The sequence below is a fragment of the Salvelinus fontinalis genome, chromosome 20, assembly GCF_029448725.1.
Source record: "Salvelinus fontinalis isolate EN_2023a chromosome 20, ASM2944872v1, whole genome shotgun sequence".
Classification (NCBI taxonomy): domain Eukaryota; kingdom Metazoa; phylum Chordata; class Actinopteri; order Salmoniformes; family Salmonidae; genus Salvelinus; species Salvelinus fontinalis.
Window position 1 is genome coordinate 25,690,798 of NC_074684.1, and position 22,543 is coordinate 25,713,340.

The 22,543-nt window shown below is 41.7% G+C and overlaps 1 protein-coding gene across 2 annotated transcripts in view; it reads left to right on the plus strand.

Annotated features, from left to right (window-relative positions):
- Nucleotides 1-609: 609 nt before the first annotated feature.
- The window catches only part of LOC129817575 (ubiquitin-conjugating enzyme E2 J1-like), a 36,793-nt gene continuing 14,859 nt past the window's right edge, over nt 610-22,543 (plus strand). For both annotated transcript variants that reach the window (XM_055872974.1, XM_055872975.1), the window contains exons 1-4: nt 610-929; nt 19,713-19,786; nt 21,040-21,171; nt 21,811-21,895. In XM_055872974.1, coding sequence (XP_055728949.1) covers nt 899-929; nt 19,713-19,786; nt 21,040-21,171; nt 21,811-21,895 — 322 coding nt within the window. In that variant the 5' untranslated portion in view covers nt 610-898. The remainder of the gene's footprint in view (nt 930-19,712; nt 19,787-21,039; nt 21,172-21,810; nt 21,896-22,543) is intronic.

The following is a 22,543-nucleotide window of genomic DNA, read 5'->3' on the forward strand; positions in this document are numbered from 1 at the left end:
CGTGGTCGGGCTACATTAGTAATGTACACATAGCTAGCAATTGCCTGCTGGGCAGTCATTGGTGAGTGTGAGTCTCACACAAAATAACATAATTCGAAAATGTTATAATGTTTGAAAATATTACATCATATTTTGTGAATCATTTGAGGTGGATTTAATCAAATGAAGATTAATTACATATAATCCTGTGTCCTGTACTCGTATTCCCCTTGATGCAAGTTGGCAGGCTGAGGTGGGGGACAGCTGGCTGGCAGTACAGAGACAGAGTCGACTGGAGGGTAAAGATGTAAAAGGGGAGGGTCCTGGGGTACTGCAGAGATTACATTAACCACAGCCGTAAAGCCCTCCCTTTAATCCTGTTTCACCATGGAGCTATGAAAGGCCACTGCAATCCCATTAAAAGTGTTTCTGGATAAATGGGAAAATATTCTGCATTGGCTCAAGTATGAATGCTCTCTCACACACACACACACACACACACACACACACACACAGACAGACAGAGAGAGGAGAGAAGGAGAGAACGAATGAAATAAAATTGATTTTAATAATAAAATGTATTTTAATAAAGTTTTATTGTTCAAAACTTGACTTTTCTACTTCCTGTTTACGTTTTTTCCAGTGACATCACACGACTAACATTTTTCTTCGAACAGGTCACCGTCCCACCAAATTAGTGGAACAACAAACTTGTGCCACGTCAGGATTTACGTTGTAGCAAACTAACTGCATACGACTTTTAGCTGTTGCTGAGCTTTACCGAATACACTGTTTGAATGTTTTGGACGTTTCAGACGAAGCAAAAGTCAGTGTTAGCTAGCTCCTAGCTAGCTAGTAAAGTCAGCTGTCTCTCATAAAAATACACTAGCTACATTTTCAGTCCAGTTGACTTGTTAAAATGGAGAACAAATACAACCTGAAAAGCCCAGGTAAGTTTAAATAAAACAGTTTTTACTCCTTTCAATATCTCGACCGAGCAAAAAACAGAGCGACGGTGCTATCCTGGCTCGCTAAACTAATGCTAGCTAGCCTGGCAGAAATGATTAGGCTTTATTTACTTCCGCATTGGGTTTCCCATAATGATGGAGTGATGACACCCGCATTCTATTAATTTATTTATCTATCAACCCTAACACTAGCTACCTAAGACATGACATCCCTTTCACTTTACCACCATGTTAGCTAGCTTGTTCCTGTATGTTTATCCAACTTCGTGCCCAGTGATAATTTAATAATCAGACTAAACTTTATTATTGCCCTGATAGTGGAAATGGACATTTTCAATCATTGAGCTATTTTCTCACAGTCATTTCCTGATTTGTGCAGCTCAACAGCCTTTTGTCGCACATCATTACTGTATTCTCGAGTCTTTCCCACAGTGATGGATGACTATGGGAACTTGGCCTGTATGTCACCTCGTATGTATACCCCAGTGAAACAGGAAGTCATAGCTTACCACTTAAGTATTCCTAATCACTCAGGTGAACTTAAAAACGTAAAATATGCATGGGAAATACTTCAGTTAGATTTTACTTAAGAATTTCTAGGGGTGCCAATAATTGTGGCACACATGTTTTGAACAAAAATATGTATTTCATTTACTTCAAATTAATTTTTTCCCAATCATTTTACTTAAATTAAAGGTTTGATTTTTTGTGAATAATTTGAATGAGACCAAGAGGATAAACAGATAAACATATCTGACGTTAGAGAAGCTTCCATTGAAGAACACTCTCTGGGTTCCATTGAATAAGTAACTCTTCAATCATGTGATGGCAGGTGATGTAAAGTCATAGCAAGTTTTTTTCAATAACAATTTATGATCAATAACATCAAAGGCTGCGCCGAAATCTAACAGTACAGCTCCAACTATCATCTTATTTGGGGCTGACCTCAATTAGTCGACTAGTCGATTGTTTGGTCGTTAGGCTGTTTGTCGCCCGATATTGTTTTAGTCGAACAGTAACAAATATACACTACCATAGAAAAGTTTGGGGTCATTTAGAAATGTCCTTGTTTTTAAAAGAAAAGCACTTTTTTGTTCATTTTTAAAATAACATAAAATTGATCAGAAATACAGTGTAGACATTGTTAATGTTGTAAATGATTATTGTAGCTGGAAACGGCTGATTTTTAATGGGATATCTACGTAGGCGTACGGAGGCCCATTATCAGCAACCATAATTCCTTTGTTCCAATGGCACGTTGTGTTAGCTAATCCAAGTTTATCATTTTAAAAGGCTAATTGATCATTAGAAAACCCTATTTTAATTATGTTAGCACAGCTGAAAACTGTTGTTCTGATTAAATAAGTAATACAACTGGCCTTCTTTAGACTAGTTGAGTATTTGGAGCATCAGCATTTGTGGGTTCGATTACAGGCTCAAAATGGCTAGAAACAAAGACCTTTCTTCTGAAACTCGTCAATCTATTCTGATGTTATTTTAACGGACAAAAAAATTGCTTTTCTTTCAACAACAAGTACATTTCTAAGTGACCCCAAACTTCTAAGTGAACATTGCGGAGGCCTAGACTAAAAGCCAATTTATGGTCGGAGGCTTCATATGGAGGCTGTGACGTAATTGCGGAGCTTCCAGAGACATGCAGAGGCCAAATCGAGCTCCGTACCGCATCGCCATGCGCCTACCAAATTTTGTAACAATGTGGAGGGCTCTGTATAGCTCTGCATTGACATGATTGGTTAACATTATACATCCTGTTTAAACACAAAACTCACTTCTTTGACAACAGCTCTGCACTGCTCTGCAAAGCACAATAAGTGTGAATGCCCTGTCTTCTGCTGAGGCCAAATCACCGTAAATGCATATGTTGGATTGACCATACGCCCAGATGCACAATGTACTCCTCTCTCTGTGTTCTCTCCCACTAATCTGTGCACATTCATTGTTTCATAACGTCATTGTGTGAATTGTTTGTGTTTGATTGTTAGTGTATATCACTTCCCCATTACATACAGTACCAGTCAAAAGTTGACACACCTACTCATTTTTTTTTTTTATCAAGGCAAAGGGTGGCTACTTTGAAGAATCTCAAATATAAAATATATTTTGATTTGTTTAACACTTTTTTTGGTTACACATGATTCCGTATGTGTTATTTCATAGTTTTGATGTCTCCTATTATTCTACAATGTAGAAAATACAAAAAATTAAGAAAAACCCTGGAATGAGTAGGAGTGTCCAAACTTTTGACTGGTACTTTATATCGCCAGTAGTACATTTACCGTTAATTCCTATAATTTCTAATCTACAATGTGTGTTACTTTGGTTTCGGTCATTTATTTGAATGCATTCAATATTATTATTCCAGTCTTCCCGTTCTCATTGCAAGCAAACAAAGTCTGTTTCAACATCCATTGAGAATTACAATAGTTCCTCGGTATATTTGAAAAATCTCTCCAGCTCTCTCCCTTTCGATAACCACTCAGCGTGAAACTGAAAAATGTCATGCTCTGACCCAGTGGAAAGGTCATAAAATAGGCCTACTTGATTACTTCTTATCAGTGCTTGACTTGGACTGAAATAGGTTCCGGTGCTCATTTTGGGTGCTGATACTGTTTATTTTTAGGTGCAGGAGCTCCACAATACTTTTGAACTAATATTCTATAGGAGGAACAGGAGCTCAAGCAGTAGAACATTTGAGGTGCTGGTAGTCAGCTCCGGTGATACCCTGCCATAGTCAAGCGCTGCTTCTTATCCCTTACGCAAATACCCTACAGCATTGTCTGTCCCGAGCTCACTGGTGCAGGAAACTGAGGGCCCTGAATATTTTATACAATGTTGCTAGTGCAAGCTTGGGGCTGGACCCAAGTTAATAGTTGAGAAAATGTTTCAAGTTCGTTGCAGACAGGCCATGTGTAGCCAATGTGATTTATAGGATATTTATTTTTATCAGGATATTTTCTACCTGCAGGCTGCAATGTTTTTATTTGTTGGCTTTATGTAGGCTATTTTTTACATCGTTGGCAATGTCATTGTTATTTTTTAGGTTTGTATCATTTTCATTTAGATTTCGAATGAATGTTGATTAACCACATAACAATGATTTTGAGATATGAAGAAATTGTTATAAATGAAATGAAACTGTTTCATGAAAATGTGCATATATAAACCATAACTGGCATTGGTAAGATAAATTGGCATTCCACATGAGAAAGGTTGCCAACTCCTCGTGTCGCCTATTACCGACAACTTCAGGAGAGTAATGGCAGAATCTGTGAAAGCCAGCAGGAGAGGGAGGAGAATAGTTGCGTCAGGTTAAGGTTTTTTTCTTCTGGTGATATAGATCTATGGCGCACTCTTGGGGCATTTGTCTTATTTCATCAAACGATAAGCTGAAAGCTTCAGACAAGCTCAATGCATAAACTCAAAAAAGAAACGTCCCTTTTTCAGGACCTTGTCTTTCACAGATCTTCATTGTAAACGGTTTAAACACGGTTTCCCATGCTTGTTCAATGAACCATAAACAATTAATGAACATGCACCTGTGGAACGGTCGTTAAGACACTAACAGCTTACAGACGGTAGGCAATTAAGGTCACAGTTATGAAAACTTAGGACACTAAAGAGGCCTTTCTACTGACTGAAAAACACCAAAAGAAAGATGCCCAGGGTGCCTTCTCATCTGCGTGAACGTGCCTTAGGCATGCTGCAAGAAGACCTGAGGATTGCAGATGTGGCCAGGGCAATAAATTGCAATGTCCGTACTGTGAGACGCCTAAGACAGCACTACAGGGAGACAGGACAGACAGCTGACCGTTCTCGCAGTGGCAGACCACGTGTAACAACACCTGCACAGGATCGGTACTTCCGAACATCACACCTGCGGGACAGGTACAAGATGGCAACAACAACTGCCCGAGTTACACCAGGAACACACAATCCTTCCATCAGTGCTCAGACTGGCCGCAATAGGCTGAGAGAGGCTGGACTGAGGGCTTGTAGGCCTGTTGAAAGGCAGGTCCTCACCAGACATCACCGGCAACCATGTTGCCTATGGGCACAAACCCACCGTCGCTGGACCAGACATGACTGGCAAAAAGTGCTCCTCACTGACGGGTCGCAGTTTTGTCTCACCAGTGGTGATGGTCAGATTCGCGTTTATCGTCGAAGGAATGAGCGTTACACTGAGGCCTGTACTCTGGAGCGGGATCGATTTGGAGGTGGAGAGTCTGTCATGGTCTGGGGCGGTGTGTCACAGCATCATCGGACTGAGCTTGTTGTCATTGCAGGTAATCTCAACGCTGTGTGTTACAGGGAAGACATCCTCCGCCCTCATGTGGTACCCTTCCTGCAGGCTCATACTGACATGACCCTCCAGCATGACAATGCCACCAGCCATACTGCTCATTCTGTGCGTGATTTCCTGCAAGACAGGAATGTCAGTGTTCTGCCATGGCCAGCGAAGAGCCCGGATCTCAATCCCATTGAACACATCTGGGTATGACACATAGGGTGTCTCTTGTAAAAATACATGTTTAAAAATTTGGACTAATCGATTGGTCAAAAGAACAGACGACTTTCAGTCGACTCCAGAAATGTTTTGTCAGGGACAGCCTTAATCTTATTATCAATTTCCTTTAACAATCATCAGTCATCAGAGTCAGTGTAGTACAAGTTGAGTGTCCTTCTCTATATGCATGCTGAAAGTCAGTAGTTAACTTGTTAGTGAGTGGGCAGGAAGAACATGCCACTTTCAACCAGTTCCAATCAGTTGCACTAAGCTCCATTTGTTCGCAGGTTCTGTGGTTTGACACTCAATCAAATTAGAGATGGTTTCTAGATTTCATTTTCTGCCTTCTGTGGCATTTGCCTTGGGCTGTGTCAAGATAATCGAAATGTACCGAAACCTTGTTTTAGCATGAAGCATTTTTTTGCCTGTTGCTTCTGTCACACTAGATCAGGTATAGAGGTAGAATTCTCTCTGATCAGAATATTGATCAAAGCTGTCTTGTCCTTGCACACTTGGTGTTGGTTGGCAAGTGAGCTGGATTTAAGGTAAGGGCTTACAATAAGGCATGGGTTAGCTAGAGTTTGGATTTTGAGAAATAAGTCTGAGGCAATAGTTGAGTTAGAGAAATGATCAAATAAAAAAAACTTGGTTCCAGTTTTGAAATGGGGTCAAAAGAAGGATAAGGCTGCAACACTTTGTAGTAGTTCAATTATATTATGGGGAACTAGAGGAATTTTTCACATTGTAAAATAATGCAATTACAGTTTGCCCTCTGTGTGGAAAAGCAAATGAAGATCCTATGTTTAGACCTGGCATTACCTCCCAGTTTGGAGAGCAGATGTGAACAAACAGCATTAGAAACCCACAACCAAAACATTGTTCTTGTCCCAAATGGCACCCTATTCCCTATGTAGTGCACAACTCATAGGGCTCTGGTCAAAAGTAGTGCACTATATAGGTAATAGTTTCAAGTTTTAATGCCTTGTGCACAAGTGCTGTGAAATGTCGTTCTTGCAAGCTCTAAACCTAACAATTCAGTGATCAATATCAATGTAGTACTAAAAAAATTACATATGGTAGAAGAAAAATACACGAGAAATAAAAATGAGTGCCATTTGGGACGTAGCCCTTTTCTACGTTTGGAAAGGGGAGTGGTCAGTAGTGAGCTCCACGTTTTCTATCATCACCTATGTCTCTAAACCCTATCGTGTCTTCTTAAGAGTTTGGTTAAAAGTGGTTACATAACGGTGTCTCCCTGCTCGCAGGACAAACCCTGCCTGAATCGCCCCCAGCTGCAAACACTAAAATGCGTTACGTAAAACGATTTTGTGTACAGGATTATAATCCTATCTCCCAGGGCCGTTGACCGAAACCCTTCTCACCACTGGAGTCAGGAGGCCCATGTGGCAGCAGAGGCTTTTCTTCTTTCACTCCCACTCATTGTTATTTCGAGACATGGCTAAAAAAGGACTCCACATAAAATGTGTCCCAAATGGCACCCTATTCCCAGGGCTCTGGTCAAAAGTAGTGCGCTGAGTGTACAAAACATTTGGAACACCTGCTCTTTCCATGACAGACTGAACAGGTGAATCCAGGTGGAAGCTATGATCCCTTATTGATGTCACCTATTAAATCCAGATGAAGGGGAATGGACAGGTTAACGTGCGGGGAGCTGCCTTTATCGACATCCACGTCTTCTGCGCACTTTTAAGTGCCTTTTAAAAGAGGTATGATAGTATGTCTCAGGCGCACTGGTTTGAGTGTCAAGAACTGCAACGCTGCTGGGTTCGGGATGTGTTCGGGATGCAGCCATAGAAAAGCAATGAGGGTTTTGGGCTTCTGTCAAAGTGCATCCAGGTGTTTGAGGAGGACCAACGGGCTCAGCCCTAGTCTGTCTGTTCCTTTTTAGGAACAGTCACAGCATTGACTACTTCCATAGGGAGACAAGTGCTTCACATGTGTAGAGTTTTTATTTCACCTTTATTTAACCAAGTAGGCTAGTTGAGAACATGAGTTCCACTCCGATGCTCACCAAGTCTCCAAGTAATGAGGCGTGAGGAACTTTGATTGTATTCAGCAGAGCAATCAACTGATCCAGTGAAGAAAAAAACGTCACTGTCTGTCTGCAACATCTGGTCCCTATGTATCAGCAGTGAGTATCAGTATTGATGAAAAGTCTGTGAGCCTTGGTAAGAGCACTGTCGTGTAAAGCTTGACGTTGCTGTTGTCCTGATCTGGTTTATTATATGATTTTGAACAGCTGGATTCCTACTGACAAAATTATGCAATACTGTTGTCAAGGATTTTTTTCTTATTATTTTAGCTCTGTGCCCTAACTTGTGAATTTTTACGATAACTCACCATGCTTAACCGATAGCCTGACTCTCACTTTAAAAAGCCCCTGATCCCACAGTGGCTTTAATGAGGGACGGCTGAGTAGTTTAGCCTATACAAGGGGGCATGTTCGCTGTCGGAGGAGGGGTCTAAAAACTGCATCTCACCTTTCTATCCCCCCGGGAAACACGAGTGCAGACTAAGCTATATCAGACTGCTCCAAGACCATGCCGATTTGACCACCCACATGCGAAGAAAAAAAAATAACTAGGCTTTTTATTCTCTTCAGGCTTTTTTTCTCTCTCCCTGCCACAACCAGAGTGCCAAGTGTTTTTTTTAAGGCAGCTGCATCTCTTTCAGTAGTGGGAGCCAGTGCTTAATCCCCAAACCAAATGAATTGGACTTGAGGCCGGGTGGTTCTTAGAGTGCTTAGTGGCGCTCCAGGATAGATTCAGCTCAGAAGAACGGAGTGCTCACATGGCCATAACACACATTTTTATTTAACCTTACACTCATTATAATATAGCCCTTGAACAATTAGGCTATGCATTGAACTCCCCAGATTCAGAGTTAGAAGTTTACATTAAGCCTATTTGCCTAGTAACAAATGGGCAATTGCAACTTTATGACAAGGTAGGTAGGCTAAATGCACAATAGGAATTGGAAGTGAAGTGTAAGCTATGTAGCCCTATACTGTATGTTCACTGTCATGGCAGCTGTCTCTTCCGGATAATCGTCACAGCGGGGGTGGTGTGCACAAGCCAACCACACTGTGCTAGTGTTATCTGGGAATCAACCCTCCACAGACCTGTCAAATCAAATCCCAATTGAAACCACTCAGTATACAATATTTTGCTCTTCATCCCACCAGCCTACTGTATTAAACCTGGTTAGTCCAATAGTGGGTGTTTTCTGTGAAATCTCAGAATATTAGTCAGCCAGCTGCTGAGAGAGACAACCACCATGCCAAAGTTGGAGGGGGACCCACATATTACCCAATGAGTTTCCGGACAAACTGTTGACAGCTGCCATGGCCCGGGGATCAGGCCCATGACTGGAGAGCTTAGTGGCACAGGCAGTGTCTGAGTCGCCATTGGCCATGCCATCAAAGCCTGGTGCTGACAGACACCCAGTCATCACCGTAATCAGGCTGAATGAGAAATGGAGCTGAGACACTCCAAGTGGCCCTCAACATAGCAAGCCTGGCATGCCCGCCTCTGATACCGTATCTCACCTCCGTCACAATAATTTCCCCATCGCTGAACCGTAAAGAAGTCCCAAGTGGAAGATTTTGTCTGCCACCCCACAGCAGTAGAGATAGAGGGGAGGTATCAACTTAAAAATTGCTGTGAAAATCTGTATCCACACGTCCACATACAGTGTCCTCTGTAATTATTGGGACAGTGAGAAGACACACAAATATCATACCCCCAAGACGCCATTACAATAACGGGAGGTTATCATTTTTGTGGGTGTATGATATTTGTGCGTCTAACTTAATCACTCATCATTATTCACGATTCATTCAGTTCTATCCATAATCATGGTAGCATCTACATTAATGTAGAAGTGTTTAGAAATATATTCTATTCTTATTTACAATAAAAGTAACTCCAAAATGCTACAATACATTATTTACCATTAATTTCTATTGGGCACAAAATAAAATGGAACACAACCAAAACAAATAGCAAATGCATCCAACAAGTTTGTAGAGTCACAAGCTTGATGTAATCATTGTGTGCTAGGAATAGGGAACCAAATACTAAACATTTGACTACTTTAATACACATAAGTGAATTTGTCTCAATACTTTTGGTCCCCTAAAATGGGGGCATGCGGTGGACTATGTACAAAAAGTGCTGTAATTTCATATGGATGAAAATACCCTCAAATTAAAGCTGACATTCTGCACTTTAACCTTGTAGTCATTGTATCATTTCAGATCCAAAGTGCTGGAGTACAGAGCCAAAAGAAGAAAAAATAATAATAAAAATTACGGAGGGCACTATATACTGTAGTTTTTTTAGACCAGAAAACACTTTTCTGCTCATAATCACACACGGTCCTCCTCCACAATAGCTGCTCCTTTGTGTGAATACATCATCTGTTGCTGCTGGGGAGTGCGAGAGAGGATTGCTCGCTCTGCTTTGCAGGCTTGTTGTGTCAACCTGCTGGAGAGTTGTGCCCTAGTTTGGACAGTTCTAACTCACAGTGGCTGTCACTGTAATTTATTGCCCTTGCCGTCTCCTCCGGTCCAGGGTTTCTGTGGGCCCAATGCATTAGGGCAGAGGCTGTAGCGCACACACACACACACACACACACACACACACACACACACACACACACACACACACACACACACACACACACACACACTGCATTCGGAAAGTATTCAGTTCCCTTGACTTTTTCTAGACATTCTAAAATGGGTTAAATTGTTTCCCCCCCATCAATCTACACACAATAACCCATAATGACAAAGCAAAAACAGGTTTTTAGAATTTTTTGCAAATTTCTACAAAATAAAAAAATATGCATTTACATAAGTATTCAGACCCTTTACTCAATACTTTGTTGAAGCACCTTTGGCAGTGATTACAGAATCAAGTCTTGGGTATGACGCTACAAGCTTGGCACACTTCTATTTGGGGAGTTTCTTCCATTCTTCTCTGCAGATCCTCTCAAGCTCTTCTCAAGCTCTGTCAGGTTGGATGGGGAGCGTCGTTGCACAGCAATCAGGTCTCTCCAGAGATATCCAATCGGGTTCAAGTCCGGGCTCTGGCCGGGCCACTCAAGGACATTCAGAGACTTGTCCCGAAGCCACTCCTGTGTTGTCTTGGCTGTGTGCTTAGGGTCGTTGCCCTGTTGGAAGGTGAACCTTCGCCCCAGTCTTAGCATTCTGGAGCAGGTTTTCATCAAGGATCTGTACTTTGCTCCGTTCATCTTTCCCTCAATCCTGACTAGTCTCCCAGACCCTGTTGCTGAAAAACATCCCCACAGCATGATGCTGCCATCACCATGCGTTACCTTAGGGATGGTGGCAAGTTTCCTCCAGATGTGATGCTTGGCATTCAGGCCAAAGAGTCTTGTTTCTCATGGTCTCGGGAGTCTTTTAGGTGCCATTTGGCAAACTCCAAGCGGGCTGTCATGTGCCTTTTTCTGAGGAGTGGCTTCCGTCTGGCCACTCTACCATAAAGGCCTGATTGGTGGAGTGCTGCAGAGATGGTTGTCCTTCTGGAAGGTTCTCCCATCTCCACAGTGGAACTCTGGAGCTCTGTCAGGTGACCATTGGGTTCTTGGTCACCTCCCTGACCAAGGCCCTTCTCCTCCGATTGGTCAGTTTGGCCGGGCGGCCAGCTCTAGGAGAGTCTTGGTGGTTCCAAACTTCTTCCATTTTAAGAATGATTGAGGCCAGTGTGTTATTGGGGACCTTCAATACTGCAGACATATTTTGCTACCCTTCCCCAGATCTGTGCTTCGACATAGTCCTGTCTCGGAGCTCAGCGGACAATTGCTTTTTTGCTCTGACATGCACTGTCAACTGTGGGAACTTATAGACAGGTGTGTGCCTTTCTAAATCATGTCCAATCAATTGAATCTACCACAGGTGGACTCCAATCAAGTTGTAGAAAGGATGATCAAGGTTGATCAATGGAAACAGGATGCACCTAAGCTCAATTTTAAGTCTCATAGCAAAGGGTCTAAATACTTATGTAAATAAGGTATCTGTTTTTTATTTTTTATACATTTGCAAACATTTCAAAAAACCTGTTTTCGCTTTGTCATTGTGGGGCATTGTGTGTAGATTGATGATAATGTTTTATTTAATCAATTTTAGAATAGAGCTGTAATGTAACAAAATATGGAAAAAGTCAAGGGGTCTGAAAACATTACGAATGCACTGTATATCTTCTGCCATGACCTCTTGACTCCCTACAGTCTTTGTTCAATATTTACTGTGCTATTCATTCATACTATACAAGGTCCTTAAGCTCTATCCACTGTTCTTTCTTCATACTAAACTAGGCAGTTATATTCCTTATTTTGTTCTGGAAGAATATTATTTTAAGCACTGCAAATGTTAAGCACTGCAAATTAATATATATAATATTAAGCACTCTGTCAATTGATCAAATTGTATTAGAATGCAACATTTGAATTGATGCCCTGGTCGGTGTCAACAAACAGGGTACAACTTAAAACAACCTATTGCACAATTCCACAGAAAATGATTAATATTTCCTTTGTAATGTGGTTGAAGTTGTGACTAGCTTGAGTGCTTACATACATTGCAGCTTTGTTGTATTGTGCCACTTCCTGTTGAAGCTTAGCATCTATTTGTAACGGATTTCCAAGCTATACTTCAATATTTGGGAATCGGGATTGTTTCTCTGCTATTGATTATAAACAGAAATGCATCTGTCGGTGTCTGGCTCCTACAACATAATGTCTAAGCTTGATTTAAAGGTCCTACACAGGATTTATTAAAAAAATTCATCAGCAAATGTCCAAAATATATCTGTCGCTAATAGTGAAATGATAGTGTTTTACAGTATTACTTACCCGCCAGTGTTATGATTGGCTGTGATATTTGTATTTCTCCTGCCGGAGCGTCATCTATTGGGAAAAATTATACTGGGAAAGCTGTTCTGACTTTGGCTGTGTTATCAAGTGGATTTGCTAATTTCCTGGTTGCTGCAATTCTACACTGTTCACTCAATTTCAGTTTATGTGAGAAAACAAGCACTGAATAGTGTAAGGAATGATTCTACCATCTAAAATCGCTGTGAAATATATTTTCAATTACACAAAATATCGTTTTTACAGCTATTTGAAGCTGGTGGACTCAAACCGCTGTTTGAAGCTGGTTGATATTTTTTATTATGGAAAATACACTGCTCAAAATAATAAAGGGAACACTAAAATAACACATCCTAGATCTGAATAAATGAACTATTCTTATTAAATACTTTTTTCTTTACATAGTTGAATGTGCTGACAACAAAATCACACAAAAATTATCAATGGAAATCAAATTTATCAACCCATGGAGGTCTGGATTTGGAGTCACACTCAAAATTAAAGTGGAAAACCACACTACAGGCTGATCCAACTTTGATGTAATGTCCTTAAAACAAGTCAAAATGAGGCTCAGTAGTGTGTGTGGCCTCCACGTGCCTGTAAGACCTCCCTACAACGCCTGGGCATGCTCCTGATGAGGTGACGGATGGTCTCATGAGGGATCTCCTCCCAGACCTGGACTAAAGCATCCGCCAACTCCTGGACAGTCTGTGGTGCAACGTGGCGTTGGTGGATGGAGCGAGACATGATGTCCCAGATGTGCTCAATTGGATTCAGGTCTGGGGAACGGGCGGGCCAGTCCATAGCATCAATGCCTTCCTCTTGCAGGAACTGCTGACACACTCCAGCCACATGAGGTCTAGCATTGTCTTGCATTAGGAGGAACCCAGGGCCAACCGCACCAGCATATGGTCTCACAAGGGGTCTGAGGATCTCATCTCGGTAACTAATGGCAGTCAGGCTACGTCTGGCGAGCCCATGGAGGGCTGTGCGGCCCCCCAAAGAAATGCCACCCCACACCATGACTGACCCATCGCCAAACCGGTCATGCTGGAGGATGTTGCAGGCAGCAGAACGTTCTCCACGGCGTCTCCAGACTGTCACGTCTGTCACGTGCTCAGTGTGAACCTGCTTTCATCTGTGAAAAGCACAGGGCGCCAGTGGCGAATTTGCCAATCTTGGTGTTCTCTGGCAAATGCCAAACGTCCTGCACGGTGTTGGGCTGTAAGCACAACCCCCACCTGTGGACGTCGGGCCCTCATACCACCCTCATGGAGTCTGTTTCTGACCGTTTGAGCAGACACATGCACATTTGTGGCCTGCTGGAGGTAATATTGCAGGGCCCTGGCAGTGCTCCTTCTGCTCCTTCTTGCACAAAGGCGGAGGTAGTGGTCCTGCTGCTGGGTTGTTGCCCTCCTACGGCCTCCTCCACATCTCCTGATGTACTGGCCTGTCTCCTGGTAGCGCCTCCATGCTCTGGACACTACGCTGACAGACACAGCAAACCTTCTTGCCACAGTTCGCATTGATGTGCCATCCTGCATGAGGTGCACTACCTGAGCCACTTGTGTGGGTTGTAGACTCCGTCTCATGCTACCACTAGAGTGAGAGCACCGCCAGCATTCAAAAGTGACCAAAACATCAGCCAGGGTGCATAGGAACTGAGAAGTGGTCTGTGGTCACCACCTGCAGAACCACTCCTTTATTGGGGGTGTCTTGCTAATTGCCTATAATTTCCACCTGTTGTCTATTCCATTTACACAACAGCATGTGAAATGTATTGTCAATCAGTGTTGCTTCCTAAGTGGACAGTTTGATTTCACAGAAGTGTGATTGACTTGGAGTTACATTGTGTTGTTTAAGTGTTCCCTTTATTTTTTTGAGCAGTGTATATTTCACAGCGATTTTAGATGGTACAATCATTTAGATGTTACAATGATTCCCTACACTATTCAGTGCTTGTTTTCTCACATAAACTGAAATTATCAATTTAGTAACACTATCATTCCACTATTGGCACCAGAAGTATTTTATGAAATTACGATACACCTTTTAAAGCCACAATAGAAACTACTCGCTTCACTAATTTAACAAGTCAGGATGTGAAAAGAAATTTCTCAGACAGTAAAATATTATTCCCCCATTGCTTTGGTCACACTGTTTGACCTGCATGTCATTCGCTCTTCGAAAGGGGCTTATTGATAATTATTAGCAAGTCATAACTAGGGCTGTGGCGGTCATGAAACTTCGATTGTCAAGCAAATAACTGTTGGTCTCACGGTAATTGACCGTTAAGTAACAAACTTAACGGTCAAGAGATGCTAAATGTTAGCATCTCCTGGCTTCTACACATAGCCTACAAGTCACGGATACCTTTGGAACGTCTACATTTTTTTTAATGTCTAATAAATCCATGTAGTATAGCCTACACCTTCACAATAAATAAATAAAAAATGTAGACAGGTCTAAAGAAACATGATTTGAAGATAATGTTGTCTATTTCAGAAAAACAGAATAGCATTGTCCTTATGTTAGGACCTGATCTGGCTATGCCATATTGCTGTGGGCTACACTAGTTCATTTAGTAGACAAGATTTGCTTAGAATTCCGTGGCATTATTTATATATTATTTCATAGTATGAATACAATTAAACAAAGCTGAATATAATAGAAAGGATATTATCTCCGAACGATTTGGGGGAGTGTGGTTAAATAAATAGGTACTCCTATATGCTTAATTTAGAGTTATTAATGTATCTTTAGTTGTTCTACAAACATTGGGTTTATGTTTTTATTTTTAATACATTGTAAAGCTGCATGATGCGACTCTAATGATGATTTGAAAAAAAGTGTCTTGAAAGGCATGAGCTCTGCTATGTTTTTTGCGCAGGCTGTACACACTTCATCACTCTCATTCAAAATTTGACAAGCACTTGATAATGCCTCAAATTTCACAGTGGCATCCCCTTTGTGTGGCCGTAATGCACCCTAAAAAAATCCATGCCTTTTGCGGCCAGTGGCCATGGTGCCCTTGGCCCAGTGTGCTGCGTTGTGTGTGCCCTTCTCCCTGAGTGCTGCGGGCTCTGAAGCACCTCTCACATGGCTCTCCATCACGTGATCGGGTCTTTCTCACAGGCTACAAGTGAAGATAGACACACCGGGGACGCAACTGCGTCCTTATCCAATTCCGAGGTGCATATTTAAAATATTGCAAGAACTGTCCACATTTACTTTTTGTCAGCCAACAAGATGAGTAATTCTAACGAACAGCAAAAGCACTAGCCTATGTCAATCTACTATCCCCCATAGTATAGAAGTTTACCTATTCTATTCTGTGCGAGAAACAAATATTCCAAACATAGTCTGGGACAGTTGTGGGATGCTATAGATCTCAAATGAATACAACCACTAGCATCAAACCCACTTTTTTTACGCTATGTGGCTGACGCAACAGATCTGAACGTTTAGCTTAAAATGTTGATAAACTATTAGGCTATTGCTTCACATAAGTGCAGCAGTGCACACACAACAGTAGGCTATAAGGGCCAATGTTCCATTAGTGGGAGAACATTATCAAAAGTGACCGGAAATGCGATTATGCATGTGATGCATTTATTATAAAAGGTGCATGTTTATGGTAAATGATCTTCCACAAACTGGAAACTCACACACTGCTAGGCTCTACACCTCTTGTAAAGTGGATTAATGTGCATCATTTTAAGAAGTTATTTGGACACCTTCCTGTTTTGGAGGACGCATGGTTCTCGACCTTCACCTCTCCCGAGTCTGTACGGGAGGTGCAGCGATGGGACCAGACTGTAACTACCAATTGGATATCACAAAATTGGGAAGAAAAAGGGCTAAAAAGTACTAAATAAATAAATTTAAAGAAAACATATAGGCCTATGGGCTAGGCTACATGAGGTGCTTGACTATTATTCAAAGAAGTTGCAAAAAAAGGCTTTGTTTCTTGCCTTAAGCTGGGCATCATTCACAAGCTAATATTGTCAACCATCAGACTATTCTTGATTTAATTTTGTCTTTACATATACTAAATAATGCGTGAAATTTGTTTTGATTTAGAATGAACCATTATCATGCACCTGTCTCGAAACAGGGGCAGTGGAAAACGCTTTCCCGGGGTTCATTTTCATGCCAGCCAGGTAGACTATACTCCTATTGTCAAGTTAAGCAATGTGCTTAATATTAGGAAAGTTGAGAAATAAATATAGTAAGCCTAGCCTATAGAAAGCTGATGGGATCCTCCTCTTTTTAATAGAGGTCATCATTGTTTTCTCGCGGAATTGTATAGCCTATAGAAATGTTGCACAACATGAGCTCATGGGCTCTTATCTAAATGATTAGATTATATTTCTAATAGATTTGCATTTATGTCAAAGTGATTTAGAGGGACCATAGAGTGCTGAGTACCAGGCAGTTAACTTCTCTGGGATATGTGGGACGGCAGCGTCCCACTTGGCCAAAAGCCAGAACAAATGTAGCGCGCCAAATTCAAATATATTACTATAAATATCTATCTATCATGAAATCACACATGAAAGACACTAAACTACACATGTTGTGAATCCAGCCAACATGTCTGATTTCAAAAAGGATTTACAGGGGAAGCACACCAAACAATTATGTTAGCTCAGTACATAGCCACAGAAAAACACAGCCATTTTCCCAGCAAAAGATAGTAGTCACAAAAAGCAGAAATAGAGATAAAATGAATCACTAAACTTTAAAGATGACACTCATAGGACATCATGTTACACAATACATTTTATGTTTTGTTCGATAATGTGCATATTTATATCCACAAATCTCGGTTTACATTGGCGCCATGTTCAGAAATGCCTCCAAAATATCCGGAGAAATTGCAGAGAGCCACGTCAAATAACATAAATACTCATCATAAACTTTGATGAAAGACACATATTTTACATAGAATTAAAGATACACTTGTTCTTAATGCAACCGCTGTGTCAGATTTCAAAAAAACTTTACGTAAAAAGCACACCATGCAATAATCTGAGACGGCGCTCAGATAAAAACAACATTTTTCCGCCATGTCAACAGAAATACGAAATTACATCATAAATATTCCCTTACCTTTTATGATCTTCATCAGAAAGCAATCCCAGGAATCCTAGTTCCACAATAAATCGTTGTTTTGTTCGATAATGTCCATTACTTATGTCTAAGTAGCTACTTTTGCTAGCATGTTTAGTGCACATGTCCAAACGCTCGCGCAGCTGCAGGCGAACTCGGACGAAAACTTCAAAAAGTTATATAACAGGTCGAATAAACTGGTCAAACTAAGTAGAAAATCAATCTTCAGGATGTTGTTATCATAACTATCCAATAGCGTTCCAACCGGAGAATTCCTTCGTGTCTCTAGAAGAAATGGAACGCAAGGCGATATCATGTGTAATGCGCGTGACCAGGAACTGGCATTCTGCCAGACCACTGACTGAAACACCTCCCATCCGGCTCAACATCACAGCAGAGGCTTCATCCCACGTTCTACAGACTGTTGACATCTAGTGGAAGGCGTAGGAAGTGCAAACAGATCCATATCTTACAGGGAATTGAAAAGGCGATGAGTTGAACATCGACCAGCCTCAGAATTCTCACTTCCTGTTTGGAATATTTCTCAGGTTTCTGCCTGCCATATGAGTTCTGTTATACTCACAGACATCATTCAAACAGTTTTAGAAACTTCAGAGTGTTTTATATCCAATAGTAATAATAATATGCATATATTACCATCTGGGACAGAGTAGGAGGCAGTTCACTATGGGCACGCAATTCATCCAAAAGTCAAAATGCTGCCCCCATCATAAAGAAGTTAACAAGTTTGGTAGGCTACTAATGACCATCAGCAGCATCAGAGCTTGGAGAAGCCTAATTACCTTGACTAAACGGCCATGTGGAATTTGACTGCCTTCATGACTCGTAACCGCCAGTGTGTGGCGGTAATACAGTCACCGCAACAGCCGTAGTCATAACCTCATCTTTAGTTTATGCAAACAGTTTTTTCCCCAGAAAGATAAAATTGATCTTACCATCTGTGAGTGAACAGGGGGGTGGAGGCGGAAGAGTTTACTCAGCGCATTCTAGTTTCACACACCGACTTCCTTTTCTTTTCCTTCTCTTTTCAGTGTGGGATTACAGAATAGTACAGATAGATCTTTAGAGGGTCTGGCCCGAGGCGAGATTAGACCTGGAACACGTGCCCTGGGAGGCGTGTGGTGTCAGAGCCTCTCTGTTCCACTGCCTTGAACTGCCTTCCTCCCCTGCTCTTCGCCCTGTAGTCATACAGGGGATGTGTCTGAAAACCTTACTAGCTGTCAAATCCTTGTTTCTTCTGTCCTTGTTTTTCTCAATTCCTCTCAAAGCAGATTCAAGGGAGGGACCTTGGATCCTCCTCCAATGTGCTTTAAGAGAAATGTAGGAAACTAGGATGCAGGAAGCAAGGATTTGATTGCTGGTAATGTTTTCAAACATAGCCAGGCCAGCCAGAGTTTCTTTCCAACTGATGGTCCCCACTCCCACTCCTGAGCTCATTTCACAGGCTCACTTCTTCTAAAGGATTCCAAACCAATTCCGTTCATCTGAATACCCCTTAGTTCCACTTTCCTTTTCCAATTATTTTCCAATTTCGGTTACATCTCGCCTCCTTTTCAACAGGTCAGTGGGTAAGCGTAACAACTCAATAACTGAACAATCATAGAGAACTCCATGACCTTGCGCGCTGACAATTTTTTTCAATTTAAAATTTGTTTTCGATTTATCAGGGGCTGCTGCAGCACCCTCAGCACCCATACTTCCCGCAGCTATGAGCGCTGTGTACTTCAGGAGTCTAGCCTTTCTGTCATGTCTGTAGGGCTCTATCAGGAGTCTAGCCTTTTTGTCATGTCTGTAGGGCTCTATCAGGAGTCTAGCCTACTGCCGTGTCTGTAGGGCTCTATAGAATCTATTATTTTTTGACTGATTTCATTTCGTTTTCCCCCAAAATCGTTTAATGCTTTTTCTAGTAAGTTCAATAGAATTTTGAATATTGTTGAATTCTGTTTTAATGTCTGAATCCTGTGATTCTGTCCGCGTTTTCCACAACGCAGATTTTATAGGGCCCTATATCTGTCTGTGGATATGGGGATGTAGACCTACCGGTGGAGAAGATGCCTGGAACACCACATGCTAGTGGAAGTAAACTGCAAGCTTGGTGTCAGCTGGGATAAAGAATGAGTGGATGTCAGCTTTACCTGGCGCTAACCGTGATGTTTTGTTTGTTCTCTTCCCCGGGTGGGTGCTAGCTGTGAAGAGGCTGATGAAGGAGGCAGCTGAACTGAGGGACCCCACAGAGCACTACCACTCCCAGCCACTGGAGGTCAGTCATACCTGGGGCCACCCAAACTCACTCAGGCTCATCATCAGATGACGCTTACCTGACACACTTGTCTATATTGATGGTTCATGTGAAGGAAATGCTATAACCACCCCCAGTCACATCTAGCTAAGTGGATGGGTCACTATTGTCTAGACATGTGCACGTTCATGAAATACAATAAATGGCCGTAATCACCCCCAAACATACCTGGCTAATTTGATGGGTCATGTAATAATCTGGCCGAAGTGGAGTCTTTTGTTTAGACATGTAGCTAGCTAGTAGGTAGCTAGCAAGCTAAACAATGAAACGGCATAATCCCAACTCATAAAACTAACCAATACAAACATTGTCATAGCTGTAGTATAAATTTGCAGGTAGCTAAAGCTAACAAACTAGGTTCAATGTTAGCTAGCTAACATTAGGCTATAACTAGCAATGCAAATGGCTTTCTGATTCTAATAATATTACTACACAGATCATACACGTAACTTTAGCTAGCGAGCCAGCAAGCTAATGTTCCCTAACTAACAGTACAATTGAACTTGCAATAAAAAAATATTTTCTGACTAAATTAAAAACTTATATCAGAAAATGTAGCTAGACTCTTACCTGTATAACATGGATGAATGCTTCATGGCAGGCTGGAACCATTTAACTCCGTTTGTAGCTACATCTTGTTTGGCCAGCATTGTGTCAAGTCACTCCGGTTCACATTGACCGTGGCATGTGCAGAAAGTAGCCCATCACTTTTTTCCAACTGATCTGTCGATAGCGCCTGCTAAATTCAAGGCATCAATGTTGTTGAGAAAAGTAGCAAAACTTTTGTTGTTCTCGATGGCTAACGTTATATCTTTCAAAAAACGGCGCGTTAGAAAGGACTATCAACACATACTGAAAAGCTCACATTACAAACTGAAGCATGATACATAGCAGACCAATCCAAACTCATCTCCCAGCATGTCCAGCCCTTCCATTATCTCAGCCAATCATGGTTGGTGGGAAGGTTCCTGTCTTTTTCAGTGGCTAAATCAACTAGGCTTGTAATTTAACAATTGTATTCGTATTTATGGATGGAATACAAGTTTGTTATTAAGGCACATGAAAGTTCACATGTTCCAGAAGGCATTTTAATAAAAAAAAAAAAATGTTTACGTTCAAATGCCTCTCCTGTGTAGTAGTGATGTGCAACATACGCCTAGTTTCCTGAAACGAGTCACATATGTGTTTGTGACTGGCTTGTTGGGTACCCGCAGGATAATCTGTTTGAGTGGCACTTCTCTGTCCGCGGGCCCCCAGACTCAGATTTTGACGGTGGGGTTTACCACGGCAGGATCGTGCTGCCCCCGGAGTACCCCATGAAGCCCCCCAGCATCATCCTACTCACAGTAAGACCCCCAACACACACATGCACACACACACTTATGAAGATATTCCCCTGTTTCGAACAATCACAGCCAATTATGTGTGAATTGAAGTAACAATGAAAAGCAACCAATCAAATTATCAAAGGCTGGATGATAGACAGCTATAGATGTCTTTTCTTAACCCGGAGCCACATCATATGACACACCGAGACACTATTGTCAGAACAAAGCCATGCCTGTCACTGCACTGTCACAGAGGACGTGAATGGTTCTGTGGGAAAGAAGCGGTAATGTGTTTTTTTCATGCACCAATAATAACCTGAAGAATCAATGACAGGCTGATGAAAGCCAGTGGATCAGACAAGTTGTGACAGTCTTTTTTATGTCCAGAGTCTCTTTTTTCTCTCTCTCTTAGCCCAGGTTGGCAGGTTTTGCTTGGTCTTTGAAGGCTCACTCTCTTTCTCTTAATATCCCTCCCTTCAACCACCCCCCAGCCCCCACCTCACCTCGGCCTGTCTCACTCTCCCTATTGCTTGTTCAACCTGGTTGTCATAGACCGTGATATGGTAATAGAGATCCTATCATCGAAATCCTATAAATCACTTATCTTTATTATACATGTATTCTATATGTAATTCTATAGATATGCTTCTCTTTCAGCCCAATGGAAGATTCGAGGTGGGAAAGAAGATATGTCTGAGCATCTCTGGCCATCACCCGGAGACATGGCAGCCATCTTGGAGCAGTAGGTATCCCTTTGTAACTGGTGTCACTTGCTTATCAGTATAGATACCTTCTTTATGAGCCCGCACTGGTACTCGATCTCAGATCTTCTGCCTCGTGAACCACCACCGCTATTGAAAAGATAGCAGCCTGGCAGATAGTTTTGATTACTTTAACCAAAAAAAGGTCTTGAAGCAAGTTAGAAAAGGCAAATTATCTTGATACATTTTCTGTGTAAGCAAAATCAAGTAAATGGCTTGTCTCCTCCAGCCTGGAGACACACACACCCGGCTAACCACAAAGTCCTTGTTCCCTCTTCCAGTCCTACTCATCCAGCTGCTGCACTAAACTTAGCCTAGCATCCCCACTCACTCGCTCTCTGCCTGCCAGGGACCAACAGGAACAAACGACGGATTAAGACTTTTAATTTGAATTTAAATGAAGGCAGATATGCAAATGTTTTTTTGCTCAGGCATTTTTGTTCTATCATTGAGCTTTTTCCCCACAATTTAAAGAGTGGAAACTGGAAGGGGCTGAAAAGAAGACTTCATTTCAGAACAAAGTAAATAAGAAGAAAGTGTGTCACTGGAAATGCATATTTGGCACGCACGTCTTATTCGCTCACAAAGCCCCGTATTGGCAGCAGGCAGCACACTATTTCCTACATTAA